The sequence below is a fragment of the Choristoneura fumiferana genome, chromosome 5 (genome assembly GCF_025370935.1).
Source record: "Choristoneura fumiferana chromosome 5, NRCan_CFum_1, whole genome shotgun sequence".
NCBI classification, from domain to species: domain Eukaryota; kingdom Metazoa; phylum Arthropoda; class Insecta; order Lepidoptera; family Tortricidae; genus Choristoneura; species Choristoneura fumiferana.
Window position 1 is genome coordinate 2,693,020 of NC_133476.1, and position 15,827 is coordinate 2,708,846.

The window sequence follows — 15,827 nt, forward strand, 5'->3', positions numbered from 1 at the left end:
ATGATATATTTAGATTAGATTCGTCAAAACTTTCGGAGTGGCATAGACTAGGGCGAACCGTGATTTATCGGTGACACTTGGTAATTCAGTGATACCTACTACTTTATTATCTTATCTTACACAAAATTTCACTATGAGCAAATGAAAGCTATAAAATCGCTGGCAGCTGGGCCAATCAACTATTTTACCGACACTTTGGGCGTCTCCTGCGTTACCAAAAAATCGTACTTCAACAAGATATTTCACGGTTTAATAGGTTGAACTTACGTAGCATGGCATGTATTCACATACAACATCTATTAAATTACAGAAAAAACATGTTTACTGACAAAAATCTGCAATTGTTTGAAAAATGTCGCGGACAGATTAGTGTGGGTAAAAAAGTTGATTGGCCCAGCTGTCAGTTTTGATACTCGTAATTAGGTTAGCAGCAATTTAATTGCTTGCATCTCTCCATTGTGAGTTCAGCGTAAAATTATAACGCAGTACCACCAAACCAAACACTAACAAGCCAAGGTTCGCCCCATATCATTATAATATTTCAAAACGGCGTCCGCTAAAAAAATGTTATTGTGACAAGATTGGTTATTAAATAAAAGTTATTAATTCATCATCCCAGCCTATATAGGTACGTCCCACTGCTGGGCACAGGCCTCCTCTCAGAACAAGAGGGCTTGGGCTATAGTTCCCACGCGAGCCCAGTGCGGATTGGGAACTTCACACGCACCATTGAATCGCTTCGCAGGTTTGTACAGGTTTCTTCACGATGTTTTCCTGCACCGCAAAGCACGTGGTAAATTTCAAATGTAATTCCGCACATGAATTTCGAAAAACTCAGAGGTGCGAGCTGGGGTTTGAACCCACGACCCTCTGCTTGAGAGGCGACAGGTCAAACCACTAGGCCACCACGGCATTAGGTACCTATAGTACAGGGGAAGTGTAACATTTTTTTTTCAAGCATAGGTATGTACATGTATTTACCATCTCCTGTAATTAGTACTTCGAGATTTGAGGTAAGGCGATTTAACTGTGTTCTAATTTAAAAGAAAAAACAATGGTACTTGCCCAGAAAACAAAGAACGTATTTTTTTTAAAACATATCTTACTAAATGCTCATCTACTATAAGGTTGACCGGTAGGTAAAAAAAGTTCGTCTTACTACATACGCCTCAACGGTTATCAATTCTGTTTGTTACGTTATTTTTCTATAATAAAGGGTTTTACATAGGTTTACATATTCCCACGGGAATATTTGCGACATCCCGAGATTTCAATTCAAAGGCCAGATCGTATAGGTAATGCGAGCGATGCCGCGAGAAAATGCTAGTTTAGAATATAGTAGGCTTCTGAACACGATCTTCAAGTGTACTAAACAAAATTGGGGAGCGCGGGGTCACCCTGCCAATAGCCGGTTTATTAGGGAGGTGTTATCCGTTTTATACCCCGATTTATATTTACCCGGGTCACGGGCCGGATAAAAATCATTTTCCTCAAACTAGCTGAGGATTAGATGTCATAACCGTAAAGAAAAGGGCCTTTGTTTTTTATGTGAGTTAATTTGGAGTTGAGAGCTTGACATGGTGACTTTTTACCTTGTAAATATTGCGAAATTGGACATTTTTAATGTTTGAAAGCAGTTTTTGTTGACTGGCACAGCTTCTTCTTCTTGCTTAAACTATTACGACCGGCATTTAAGAATTGAGTTCCAGTAAGTATTTTAATAAATTCACATTCCTACGTTCCAAAAAAATATCCATTTCGAATTTCATTTACCCATCTTAATTTAGTGGTTGAAATTTCAGGATTTTAAACCTGGAAATAAAAAGTAGCCTATAATTTGTTCCAAAAATCAAGTTGTCTGCATGACAAATTTCATTCAAATCCATCCAACCGTTTAGCGTAAAGGAGTATCAAACATATACAGGCACATGGACATAAAAAACGTTCACATTACTTTAGCATTATCGTGGTAATTAATTTTTATTTTATGCTCTAACTAAATACTCTAAATGAATCTAGTATACTTTATTTATCACCGAAACTTAGCTTATGTTGTACCCAATTTTATCCAAATCTAAAACTTTAAAATTATGAACTGTCAAAAGATCGAATCACTCGCTTTCTGTGCCATCATAATCATCATCATCATCAGCCTACAGCAGTCCATTGCTGGACATAATTCCATCGCGTGCCACTGCACTCTATCTTCAGCCCCTTGCATCCATCCGCCGCATCATAATCATGTCAAATGACACTACCCAGATCAACTAACAATAACAAAAATGGTCCAATAAACTCCAAATCAGTACAAAATAACAACAAAACCATCTGTACGTTCCATTTGAAAGCAAAGATCGACAATAACTAGATGCCTCGAGAAGATTGCAAGTTTACGAGTGACCGTGGGAGGAGGCATAAGCGGCAATAAAGTAAATTGGAGACGTCTAGCCTCCATTTTCGAGTTATCGTTTGCCAGTTTATCCCGAGTCTCCCCTCAGTTTGAGATTTTTCGAAAATTAGGAGTTATTGTATGGCTCAAGGCGGATACGGATTTGTTCTGCTTTCAAACTTCATTTATAACAAAACTGTTGATTCATTCTGGCTCTCAGAAATCAGTAATTTAGGAAAAGACAATGTTTTAAAACCTATTTTTATATTTTATAAGATTAGCGTTACAAGTCGTGTGTTCAGTGAAATGGGTGTATTATTTCCTGCATTTAAGCAAAATCCATAAAGATAAAGAGAAACATAAAGAGTTATACAATACAATACAAATCCAAAACTAAAGAGTTAAACAGAAAGTCTGTTCACATTCTTACCTGGCAAAAAAAACCACCCTAGTGCGAGCCGGACTCGCGCACGAAGGGTTCCGTACCATTATCTATGCATCATTAGATATTAGCAAAAAAAAGGTTTTTTGTATGGGAGAAACCTTATAGTACATTGTATCTTAAGGGCGGTAAATAAGGAGTTACGAACGGGAGTCTATTAGAAGCCCGAAGTCGAAGACTGAGGGCTTTAATAAGTCGATGTTCGTAATTCTAGTACCGCCCGTGCGACATACAAATATACAATGTTTTTCATCACATTTGCGAGTAAAATTGTATATTTGTAAGACAAAATATTATTTTTGCTTAAATTGCCGAAACTTTATGCTGCGCTCAAGGGCAGCGCCAGCATCCTCCCCTGCTGTTGCGCGTGCCTGCTGTATACGTCCCATTGGACGTATATAGGCTGGGATGATGATGATGATCTCAAGATACGGGATCCAAAAGACATCTCATGTTATTTGAACAAAACTAACAATAGTTCCAACAAAAGCAGCACTACTCGTTGTGCACTTTAAAGATTTCAGGAACCCGTATTTCCCTAACTGCCCCGCATGCTACCATTCAGGACTGAAGAGATCTCGAAATCTCCGTAATAATTTAACCTAAGAATAAAACTCGGATGGAAATCAAATACAACGATGTGAATGGTATTTAAGATTTTTTTTATCTAGGGATCGTTCAAAACTCTCCGTTTAATGATTTGCCTAGTCACTTTAGGCAAACCATAAAATTCCTAGGCATATTACGAAACGCCGCCATTTCATAATTTGGCCAGTTTAGGCAGATCATGAAATTCCTAGGTTTATCATGAAACGCCGCCATATCGGTCGTGGTCATAATTCATAGTAACCACTCCTCGCTTCGCTCGTCGTACCTAAATTTTTATTTTTTTCGGCATATCACGATGTGCCCGGTATAGAGCTAGGAATATCTACGAATCCGTTGCTCTAATCGATCTGCCGTATTGTTTCTCAGGCACATTGCCTGGCCAACTTCTAGGCATATCATGAAATGGCGCCATTTCATGATATGCCTAGGAATTTCGTGATCTGGCGAATTTTACGATCGGCCGCCGACATAGACATTGATTTAAGATAAGACATTGCAACACCTTACATGGGTAGCATGTACGATCTTATTTTACTGTATACATCCTACCACTGATTTTTAATGTACCTAGCTACTACGTGTATGCAATATTATTACGATTTTGGTATCAAAAGAAAAGGCAGAAGGTAGATACTCTCCTTAGAGGGCTAGAGACTCACATACATAATAATATGACAGTAAATAATATAATATTAATAAACACTCATCTCAAAAGACACATACCTAGTACCCAACCACCACCCCTACTCTATATCTAACCTAACCTATTTAATAACAACCAATGAAAGATCTATGTTGGAAATAATTAAATGTCCGAAGTGCTATTCTAACAATACAATAGAATGTCGAATACTTTGTTCCAATGACAAATTATTTCTATATATACTTTTTCTATAAGATTAGGCTGCTTAATAAAAGGTGTAATTTTCTCTCTATGCGCCTGTTTTCTGTATTGGTTACTATTTGTGGCGTACAAAAAAAGACATTATATTGTATTTCTTAATATACCGAAGTCACCTACTCAAAACAAGTGAAATAAGTATTACTTTTTGCTTCTAGGCACTAACCTTTAAGTTAATCAGTTTCAAGCTTTTTAATTAAAATCTTAATTAATCGTGACATGTGCAGGAGCACGATAAATCGTCAAATTGATAGCAAAGTACTTTGTTTTGAGTCATTCGTACTGCGCATCTCATTTTGCTCACAATGAAAGCATTTGCGTTTTGTAAGTAAATCAATTTCAAAGATAATTTGTACCTATTTATATGTGTAACTTGCGGGTCTATGTAGAATATTGTGTCAAGTGCTAAAATAGGTATTCGAACCACTCAAGAGTCTATGCTACTTATTTTTGAAACTTTGAATAAGTTTATATTTTTACACTTGACTGTACCTACAGTGTTTAGAAAGATCATTCAGATTAATTAAAAAAAACTTATACTTACCTAACCTTATATTCAAAATTTAACGGTTTTCGAGATAATCAATTAATAAGATTTTGACGACCGGATGGCTAAGTGGTTAGAGAACCTGACTACGAAGCTTGAGGTCCTGGGTCGAATCCCGGCCGGTGCAGATATTTGTATGAATAATACGAATGTTGTTCTCGGGTCTTGGATGTTAATATGTATTTAAGTATGTATTTATCTATATAAGTATGTTTATCCGTTGCCTAGTGTCCATAGTACAAGCTTTGCTTAGTTTGGGACTAGTCAATTGGTGTCAAGTGTCCCATGATATTATTTATTTTTATTTTATTTATTTAATCATAAATTTCTGTTTTTTTTTATCTTATTATCAACTGGAAGATGTTGAACAGGCCTCTTCTTTAATACCACATTGAATGACAATTTACCACCTGCATCTATCCATCGTCCGCAACTCTCGCAATGTCTTCGGTCCACCTAGTGGGAGGCTTTCTAACGCCGGTTCGTGGTCGATACTCGGAAGAAATCCACGACAGATATCTGTTCTTCAAGCAATATGGCCTGTCCATTGCCACTTATGTACCTACTTCATAATTCTTCGTAATTTTTCGAGCCTCTGTTACCTACATTTTTTTTGGTAGCGGGTGATTATTTTCGAAAACTGTAGTTTTAAACGAGAATAAGGTAAACGTCCCGTGCCCGAATCGCTAATGCCCAATAGATGACATCCTGCTCTCCCCTCTAATTGTAAGACTAATCTATATATAATCTATACATATAATAAATAATCTGTTTAAAAAAAATATACCTCGTTGAGTTTCTTGCCGGCTTCTTCTCAGCAGAGGTTTTTCCGAACCGGTGGTAGATTTTTTTTGACATTCATAAGTGCTTGTTATAGCCTAAATTGAATATTTTGACTTTGACTTTGAATGACATAAAATTAAATATGCCATGGGCAGTGACGAGTAGGTACCCGACGAAAAAATCTTGTACTCGAATCGGGAGTCGAACCCCGTCGTTTTGAAAAATAAAAAATACATTATTTATATTTGGATATAGGTAGTACCTATAGGTCGCAATAAATGTTACTATGAAACACTGCAAATGCATTGTATTTCATATTCTTAAATAATATACCTACGTTTTATTTTCCAAAACTTCCGGGTTCGATTCCCGAGCTGAGTCACGTTTTTTTTTAATGTATTAATGCAGTTTTTCTTGTTACTAATATCGATGACATGATTCCTAACAACAGATCTTCGTATGTCTTATAGTTTCAGACTTTCCCGTACTGACCGATATACATGTTACACCCTGTATATTTTCATTAATTCCAGTGCTAGCCGGTGCAATGGCTCCTATCGTTGCCTCCGCGCAGTCATGCTTTTGCACTTTAGAAATAAAGTCAGTCTGCGGCTCCGACGGCAAAACCTACGTCAACCCCTGTGTCTTCTGGTGTATCAACCGGCAGCTCCCCAAGGAAAGGAAGATCGCAATGCTCTGTGACACGGCTTGCGATGATCCTTCCTGTACATCGCCGCATATCGAAACTTTAAAGAAGAAATTGAGGGGGTCTGGTGTGTTCGTCGGGCCTAATCCTTTTAAATAAAGCGTTGGTCTTGAAGCCGTGTTATTATTTTGTAACGGCTTTGAGAAAAGGAGGTTCTTAGTCCTGTCACGATCTTTTTAGGGTTCTAGGCTTTATATTATGTATTAACAAGGGTTGCGGTCCGGATAGATTTAGGACCGCCACATACATACATACGGAGTTCCGGGCCGGAATTCATAATATGAATTCAGAGAGCTATTAAGGCTGTCTGAGGCCGGCCTTATACTGACCTAGCTGATGGTGAACTTAGTTTAAAAGATCTACGCGCACAGAAGACCAGGCGCGGATCCAGCTCTCAAAAAAGGTTGTGGTCACAGTCACCCGAAAATCGGCAAAGTGCGAGTCGGAGTACGAACTCGTTCATTAACAATCATGAATTCATGTCTTATGAACAAATTTTGGATTTGATTACCTATTTCCTCTTCGCCGCTCATGTAGACATTGGTCTCAATAGACCGTGAAAGTTGTCATCACCAGTCTAGTAGGGTTGTGGGCATGCCCATGGTGCCCACAACGGTGGCTCCGCCCTTGCAGAAGACGGCAGGAAATGAATTTTTATTGTTAACACCCGACACAAAAAGAGCGATGTTATAATTTTATGTTATCGAAAATACAAACTGAGACATGGATGCACAGAAAAACCAGAAAAAGAGACCAGCGCTGGAATCGAACCCAGGTCCTCAGCAATCCGTGCGTGTGTGTCTGGGTGAGCGGTTGGTTCCGATAGAATGTGACGTCTCTCGATGAGAGCGAAAACATAGATGTCGCTAGTGCTGCTGCATAAGTAGCGTAGTAGAAATAAGCAACCTGAGATATGTATGCATAGGAAAAATTCGTGTCTAAATTCCTGTCCAGCGGTGGTGTAGGGGTTATAGCACGCAGCACGGATTGCTGAGGACCTGGGTTCGATCCCAGCGCTGGTCTCTTTTTCTGGTTTTTCTGTGCATCCATGTTCAGTTTGTATTTTCGATATGGTTCACGGGATACCCGTAAAAGTAACAAATTTGGAGTTGAAATAAAAATAAAAAAGACTCCAAATAACCAATCATAATTTTATGTTATGTAAAGAAAGCTACAAATATTATGTATAAATTCCTAGCAAACGAAATAGCGAGAGTAAAAATAGTTATTTATGTGGCTGGTGCATAATGAGAGGCATTAAAGTACGAGTGTGGTTTTATGAAACGAGCCGAAGGCGAGTTTCATAATAAGATCACACGAGTGTTTTAATGCCTAATTATGTAGGTATAGCCGCATACATAACTTTATCTACATGCATATCATAAGTTTTCTATAATATGTTCAGATATGGCCTGTATTTTGACTTTGACTTTGACTTTGACTTTGACTGACTGACTTTGACTTTGACTTTGACTTGACTTTGACTTTGACTTTGAATAATTATTATTATCTACATGCATGTCATAAGTTTTCTACAATATGTACAAAAAAAAGTAATAAGTACCGATACTTTAATGATACATTAAGATGCACTGTACTTTAATGTGGATATTAAGATTTAAGATGCACCCGCAGATACCAGGTCTCTTAATAAAGGCCATTTGATGGTCGTTTCTGAACATATAATAGGGAAGTTATGATATGCATGTAGATAAAAATAGATACGTACCAACCTACTAAGCTGACGCGTACGTGCCGAATATGCTTTGACAAAAAGCCACTGATTTGAGATGAAACAAAGGGGATGCTCAAAGCTTTCTGCAATACGTTTTTGATAAGTGTTCGTTTGCGCCTGTGTCCATTGTTGGGGCGCGTACGTTTGTTCTCAAACAAAAACAATACGACACTTATTACACGGAACACACAGCGTATACACGAAAGGTCTCTGTGTTATTTTTGATTTCCGTTACCTTTAAGGGGACAATTTACAACAGGGGTGGTCCTAAGTCCAGTCGATCGTGGCATGGCAAAAGATATAAATACTGAACTATGCAGTTTCATTTTAGATTTCTAGAAGTATGTAACTAATTGGTAGATCGCACAGGGTTTCATCAGTAAACAGTAGATCTTGGGTCTAATCAAGTTGGCCACCCCTGATCTACGGGTCAAATTAAGTTAATTTCTCTTAGATGTTAATGCCCAAACTCTTACTATTTAAAAGATCATCAAGAGTTAAGACAATTCTCAACAATAAAACAAGTCAAGTAAATGTACATATTGACAATGACTGTGAAAATAGTAATGCAGGAATAAAAGATTTTTATATTCGATTTTTTTTTTCAATTTGATGAAAAAGTTTAGTATCAGGTAGTAGTTCATATATCAATGAACTGGGCCGTCTGCCAAAGTTAACGGAAATAAAAAAAAACGGTGTACACTAAGGGGGCCGTGTGAAGTGTCGTAATCTAACCTTAGCTTTAACTAACATTGAACAAAAAACACGACGAAGAAGTGATTAGAAAAGTCTGAAAAGCTTAATGTTTTACGTTTGTCTGTCTCTACATAAAATATGTTATTGACCATCCAAAATGATCCCACATTGCGACCTACATTTGCCTAGAAGAAGGACGCTGTTAACCCTAAATATTCATAGATACCTACAAATTTGAACGGAACCCTCGGTGCGCGAATCCGACTCGCGCTTGGCCGGTTTTTCTTTCCAAACGCAGATGTTTTTAGTAACTCCCAAGACTTTTATCGGAGGCAACGGGGCTGCGCTCAAAGTGCCTTGATTTACGATTTGGTAAACGGAGTTTATTTGCATTTTGCTCGAACGCTCGAGCATTCGAGACGTGTGCTTATTTACTTCAAATACGTTTCTTTTGAGGCAAATCTTCTAGATTTGCGTCCATGATTGTTCAGTTCCACTGTTTATTGAAATCTTTACGAAACTATTATTTATTTTTCACTTGTTGAGGGAACAAAGACGCAAGCAATAAAAGTCCAAATAATGAATGACGATTGAAAATGCTTTTGCAAATCTATAAACATAAAAGCGAATCGGCGAATTGTATGTATGTATGCGCATAACTTCCGAACGACGGCATTGCATTCGATAGTTATTTTTTGTTGTATTCCTTATTGTCAGGACAAGGTTTGTGCTAAAAGAAAATATTCAACAAAAAAGTAAAACCGACTCCAAAAAAAAAAAAAAATAAAAAATGGAAGCGACTACAAAACCCTTGAAAATATTTTTCTAGGTACCTACTAGCTCGAAGTCGTTGACTCAGCACGAGCTAGTAGGAGTAGAACAATAGTCGTCTACCTCACCAACATACTATGGGTTTCAATCCCTCCTGCTGGGTCGAGCTGAGTCACCGACTTCGAGCTAGTACCTAGTACCTAGAAAAAGATTTTCAAGGGTTTATTTTTTTATGGAGTCGGTTTTACTTTTTTGTTAAAAAATTTCTTTATTTCTCACTTTTTAGTGATTCGTAACCAAAGTACATCTCTCAGCGATTCCATTAAGCCCAAACACGGCTTAGTTACGTTGTTTTATAACAGAGTTCCGTTGCCTACCTTCCGGCTTCAGCATCAGATCAGTTCGAAAGAATCATTAACTTAAAGCTTCTTCTTAGTCGCTTATCTAGGTATATTAATCATGATCGTTTATAGACGAGCGAGCATTACTTAGCTTTGATGAGTTCCTTTGGTCATCACGGTCTTCTTCATCAGGTCCAGGTTACCAAATGATACTTTCTGAATGTAAATGCTCATCTTAATGCTAAAAATGCCAAAATCGCCATAGGTGTGCCTATAAAATTTGAGGTTTGCCCTCTATTTCCCTAGGATTCCATCATCAGATCTTGACTTGGTGACAATGGGACCACCTCAGAAGAATACCCTTTCGATTAAAAAAATAATTTTGAAAATCGGTATACAATTGACTGAGTAATCGGCGAACATACATAAAAAAATACAAACATTGGAACATAGAACCTCCTCCTTTTTTGAAATCGGTTAAAAATAGATAACTAACAACACAGTACAATTTAGTTAAAATTTATTAATTAATCGGCCATACACGAAGTTTTGATCGCGTTTTTTCTATGGACATGTGGATTTGTGTTTTTTTTTTTATAAAAGCCATATACGGCGTCTGTTTAAGTCATGAATTTGATGACTGCAAGTCTTTAATTTATTGCCACAGGAATGGTAACGTGTGTTTCTTATGTGAATGACCATTGCGGTTTATAGTACGGGATCCGATTGTAGGTTTACTTTCGTCATCGAATACCACATGAGATCAAGTTGGCCATCCGGTCGTCAAAAAAGATGGATCTGAGTTTTCTTGTGCAGTCTTTTGTAGTGCTCCACTAGACGGTGCCTCGGTCTTTTCGTATTCCTCTTTTTCGCGCTGTGGCACTGAGAACAGGTTCTATGGCATGAGGGATACAGGTCCGGCAAGTACATCTCCCGACGTTGGCGGTTTTCGCAGTCCAGTTCGCACTGATTCGCGTAGTTGCTGCCGCCTGCGCATATGGGCTGGTAAAGCAAAGGGCATTCGTCGGGGCAGTTCATGGTTATTGCCTCGTCGTAAGGCACTTCGAGGTAATCATAGTTGTCCCCAAATGAGAGAGAGAATGCTGTTGTCACTGTGGAGAAAAATGGCGAAAATTGTGATCTATTGTGCCAGTATTTTGGGTGGAGAATTTTTTTGGATTTTCATCCTCTTTAGCTGTCGATGGCTGACTGGCGCAAGTCTTTTGCCGTGCAACTTGGCTCGTAAAAAAAAAAAGGCTGGCATAGTGGTAGACTTGGATTTTCGGTGGATGTAACTTGGTACAGTACCGTGTTTGTGATATAACAAAGCGTACATAATTATCTCATACGACTATATTTCTAGGGCCAGTATGATGGGTCAGATATATTTGCATGCTCCACTGGTGGCAGATACTGCTGGTGACTGTATACCACCACCAATAGAGAAATGTGGATCATTTTATCACGTAGATATTTTTCTGTGGATTTATGCTACCTACTTACCAATAAGGAATGTTTTCATTTTGTGTCCTTTGGCAAAAATGATATTTTTTTAAACACCCACCACAGCCAATAAATTACCATGTTCCTTTTAATTAATAACATGCTACTTAAACACAAGCGAAAAAGGTTTATAACAATAAAACTGCACTTAAAATTTAACCTTAAGCTGGACGCTCAGAGTATAAATTATAGATCGTCGTACAGCTCAAACATGGAATCATGGCATTGAAAACTAGATAAGAGACAAAAGGAAAATCGGATATGTAAGAACCTGACTCACGCACCGAGGATTCCGTACAACTTTATAGGCACCTGTGGCTACGTATCCAGTGTCAGCTTCTACACCCCACTTCTAAGCAAAATTTACGCAGTGTTGGATCATTTTATATGGTTCATAAGCCATAAGACTAGAGAGATGTTCTTTATTCCATTCTAACTAAAATGGTGTTTATAAATGTTAGAATTTATATTATAAGGAAATGACAGGTAAGTATTTAAAGAATTTTGGTCCGATCTCTGGGAAAGTGCGTGTTTATTGAATAAAAAAGGTTTTTTTATATAAAAAGTTAACGAGGAATAACTTCGGCGATTTCTGACATCAGCGTGGTGGTTCAGCGGTATAGTTTGGGACTTAAATACAGAGATCTAGAGTTCGAATCTATAAATAGGTCGGACGCGACTTAGTTTTTGTTTTTTTTTCTTCTGGTATATTAACATTATTTAGTTTTCAATTCGTATCTTATCCAAAAAACAAGATTCAAAAAAAAAGCCCGAGCAAAGCTCAGTCACCCGGGTATTTGTTTATAAAAAAAAAACTAAAATTAACTCCGATCAATCTTTAGAATCTTAATTCGTATTTGTAGGCAAAAATTGCGTAATGTATGGAACGAATTGTTAAACACATCGACAAAATCGTGTTGCTGTTTAGGTATATAGGTACTACGCGAGAAATCGTTGCAATCCACATCGTTTTTATGCTAAATGTTTCTAATGTGCTCGGGGAACAGTTGCCCTCTCTAGGTGGTACCTGGTGCAGCAGGCTTCCTGACTATTCAGCGCGGTAATGCCACTTATGTTATGGAAAACAAAAATAATATTTAATAGTGACGTTTAAGGTTTTTAAAAAGAGCACGAGACAAATTGTCATTAAATGGTAGGTACCATGGAACATTTGCACAGTTAAGGTCAAAGATATATACACAGGGTGACTTAAAATTGGTAATACAAAATCAGTGTTTCGTGCTCAGTTAATGACTTCAGTTAATGCTGGGTAATATAACGACGGACTGTGACATATTTGCGGGGCGTTGGGCTACCGTGTGTCGTCAGTGCCTGACGTTTTGCGAGATGATGGATGACAGGCTAACCAGTGTTCCTACCTGATGTTTTTTTTTTGTTTTATATATTTTTATATTGAATTTGTATATGTTTAATGTAGTTCACAGTGTATTAGTAATAACTGTAATGCTGGTAAATAAATTTATGTGCAATAAATAAATAAATAAATAATACATTAACTCTTTTGTTGAAATAAATCTGAAAAAAAGTGGTTTCTACATTATTGAAATAAGAAATCATGAAAATGTATGGAAACCGCAATTTCATCGGACTTATTTCAACAAAAGAGTTAATGCATTATATTACTTACCCAGCATTAACTGAGCACGAAACACTAATTTTGTATTACGTCTTAGAGTTCAACCTGTATACAAAACAATTTTATAGGTACAAAAGTTCAAAAATGTGCCAAACATGCAAACTTAATAATAAAACTCGTTACTTTATATTTGGTTTATTATTCTCTTATTCAAACAAACCATATACCTATCTATTCGCTCATCAGTTGACATGTTTTGTGGTTGGTAATAAGGCGTATTGTTTATTTTCTCGTATTAGATGGCAGGTCGCACTGTGCGGTTATTAGCTCATCTTATACGTGTATAAAGGAGTAATGCGATTGACTGACAAACATCTCAATCAAATTTCGCCGAAGAATTAGTTACCGATATAATTCGAAAAATATGCAAGCTGGAGTGGCAATGGGTGGGCCACATCGCTCGAAATGTAGTAACCGTTGGGGGAGAAAGCTCTTAGAGTTGCGACCGTGAACTGGAAGACGAAGCCAGGCAGTTAGACGATCCTGATTTGGTGCTTAAGGGACCTAATTGAAGACATTCCTAGACGAGCGCAAAAAAATAAATTCAAATCAGTACAAAATGATGATTATTAAAAAGATTAAAAAAATAAATCAGCCGAATTGATTACCTCCTCCTTTTTAGGAGTCGGTTAAAAAACGCATTCTGATAAATAACAATGAAAAGATACTTTTTTTTATATATATTAGATGAGTTTAAACATCCGTACACCGAACAAACTGTTTATATCGTTGTGACATATATTATTAAGGTACGTAATAATAGCGCATGAGTCCGTACATAACCGCGGAGCACTCGCGAAAATGGTTTCCGAGGTATGCTGAGAATTCGTGGCGCATAGGTATAACTCGGTGTACTGCAGGGCTAATACGAAACTCGAATCTCGAAGTTCGTATCGTACCGTCCCTCTCGCTCTCGTATTAAATAGTATAAGTGTCAGAGGGACCGCAAGACACGAATTTCGAGTTTCGAGTTTCGTAGTAGCCCTGTTGCTTCTTCATTGTACTGTGACGCATGCGAGCACGCATCCACCGAGACACATTCAGATCACACATTTTTTCATATAAAATATGTGGACCAAAGAATATGATTGGTGGATATCAAGCATCCATAGCAACGTTCAGCATAGCACATCTCTGGTGGAAAGGCACCATAAGGCCAAGGTGAGGAATGTTATTCATGAACCTGTAGCATTGTGGGAGAAATTGGCGCCTCAAATATTTAATAAAATTCCAGATTCTTTTAAAGAATTGAATTTGGCGCAATTTATTTAAAACCGGCCAAGAGCGTGTCGGACACGCCCAAAATAGGGTTCCGTAGCCATTACGAAATAATTAAGTAACATTTTTCTAAGAATTTCGTATTTTATACGGAATCTTCCATAGTTTAGGTTATATTTTATACCTTAAGCTGCTATTTACTCTTAAACTACTAATAATTCTCAAGCAAACTTATCTGTTATAGTTTTCCTTGAAAGTTTGAAATACTTACTACCATCTTGAATTTTTTAAATTTTTTCCACCCACCGGTTTAGATTATAGAGGGGGGGATGCTCGATTTTAATGAAAATTTGCACTTTAAAGTTGAATATTTCGCAAACAAATCGCTGAATCGAAAAACCGTTTTAGCAAACCCCTAATGGTTTTAAAAGGCCTATTCAACGATACTATAGGGTTGGATGAGAAAAAAAAATCACTCCCACTTTACGTCTATGGGAGATACCCTAAAAAAAATTTTTTTAGTTTTTAATTGTACCATTTTGTCGGCATAGTTTACATATATATATCCGTGCAAAATTACAGCTTTCTAGCATTGATTGTCCCTGAGCAAAGCCGTGGACGGACGGACAGACAGACAGACATGGCGAAACTATAAGGGTTCCGTTTTTGCCATTTTGGCTCCGGAACCCTAAAAATGACATTGTTACTTCTAGATAATATTTATTTATTTTTTATATTCATAGATTATGTTTATGTACTAATCAAAGCCATAAAATAAATAATATGTTTCATAGTTAACAAATTATCTATTTATGTAGTCTTATGTATAGTAATAAAACTGTGTAGTATATCTTTGTAGCGGTCCGAGGGTCACCAACGGTGCTGGCTGAAAATCAGCGCTGGGGTGTTTATTATTAACGCTTCAGCATTATGCTGAACCAGTGTCCGATTCACAACCGCAACGACACATACTTTCCTACGTGTTGTCTATTTGTACTTAATACTATTGTTGTTTCTTGTGTTGTGAATAAATGTATTTTCTTTCTTTCTTTCTTTTAGATAAATGTTATTAGAGCGTCAATGATTTTTTAAGTGATAACAATTTATAATTATTACTATTGTTTTAGTGTTATGTTTTTCAAATTTTGTTGGACTGTTTTAATTTGTTTTTAGTGTTTTGATTATTTTTTATATGACATATTAATATTGTTTTTTTTTTTAAATGTTTTAGACTGATCTGTATATTAAAATAGCTGCAATTTAAAAAAAAAACCTCTGAAATTCTGTACCCCATGTGGCAAAACATTAAAACTGTATGTTTTATTTTTTTATTTTATCATCTACGTCTTACCTATGTTTGACAGATAAACTATTCTTATTCTTAGAACCAAGTGCAAGGATAGTTAAATCAAGCGTTTGTATTGTTTCATGAAAAACACATCCCTCTTAACACATTCTCGCACACCTCTGGTGTAAACACACCCTTAAGTGAAAGCCATTCAGGCACAGCAGAGCTCTGCTAAAAATGA

The 15,827-nt window shown here is 37.0% G+C and overlaps 1 protein-coding gene across 1 annotated transcript; it reads right to left on the reverse strand.

Moving 5' to 3' along the window:
* Nucleotides 1-10,451: 10,451 nt before the first annotated feature.
* LOC141427763 (uncharacterized) lies at nucleotides 10,452-11,472 on the reverse strand. The gene is made up of 2 exons (XM_074087355.1): nucleotides 11,424-11,472; nucleotides 10,452-11,032 (listed from the first exon to the last, which is right to left on the reverse strand). The coding sequence occupies exons 1-2, from the start codon at nucleotides 11,440-11,442 to the stop codon at nucleotides 10,704-10,706; spliced, it is 348 nt and encodes a 115-aa protein (XP_073943456.1). The 5' UTR covers nucleotides 11,443-11,472; the 3' UTR covers nucleotides 10,452-10,703.
* Between the last annotated feature and the right edge of the window lie 4,355 nt (nucleotides 11,473-15,827).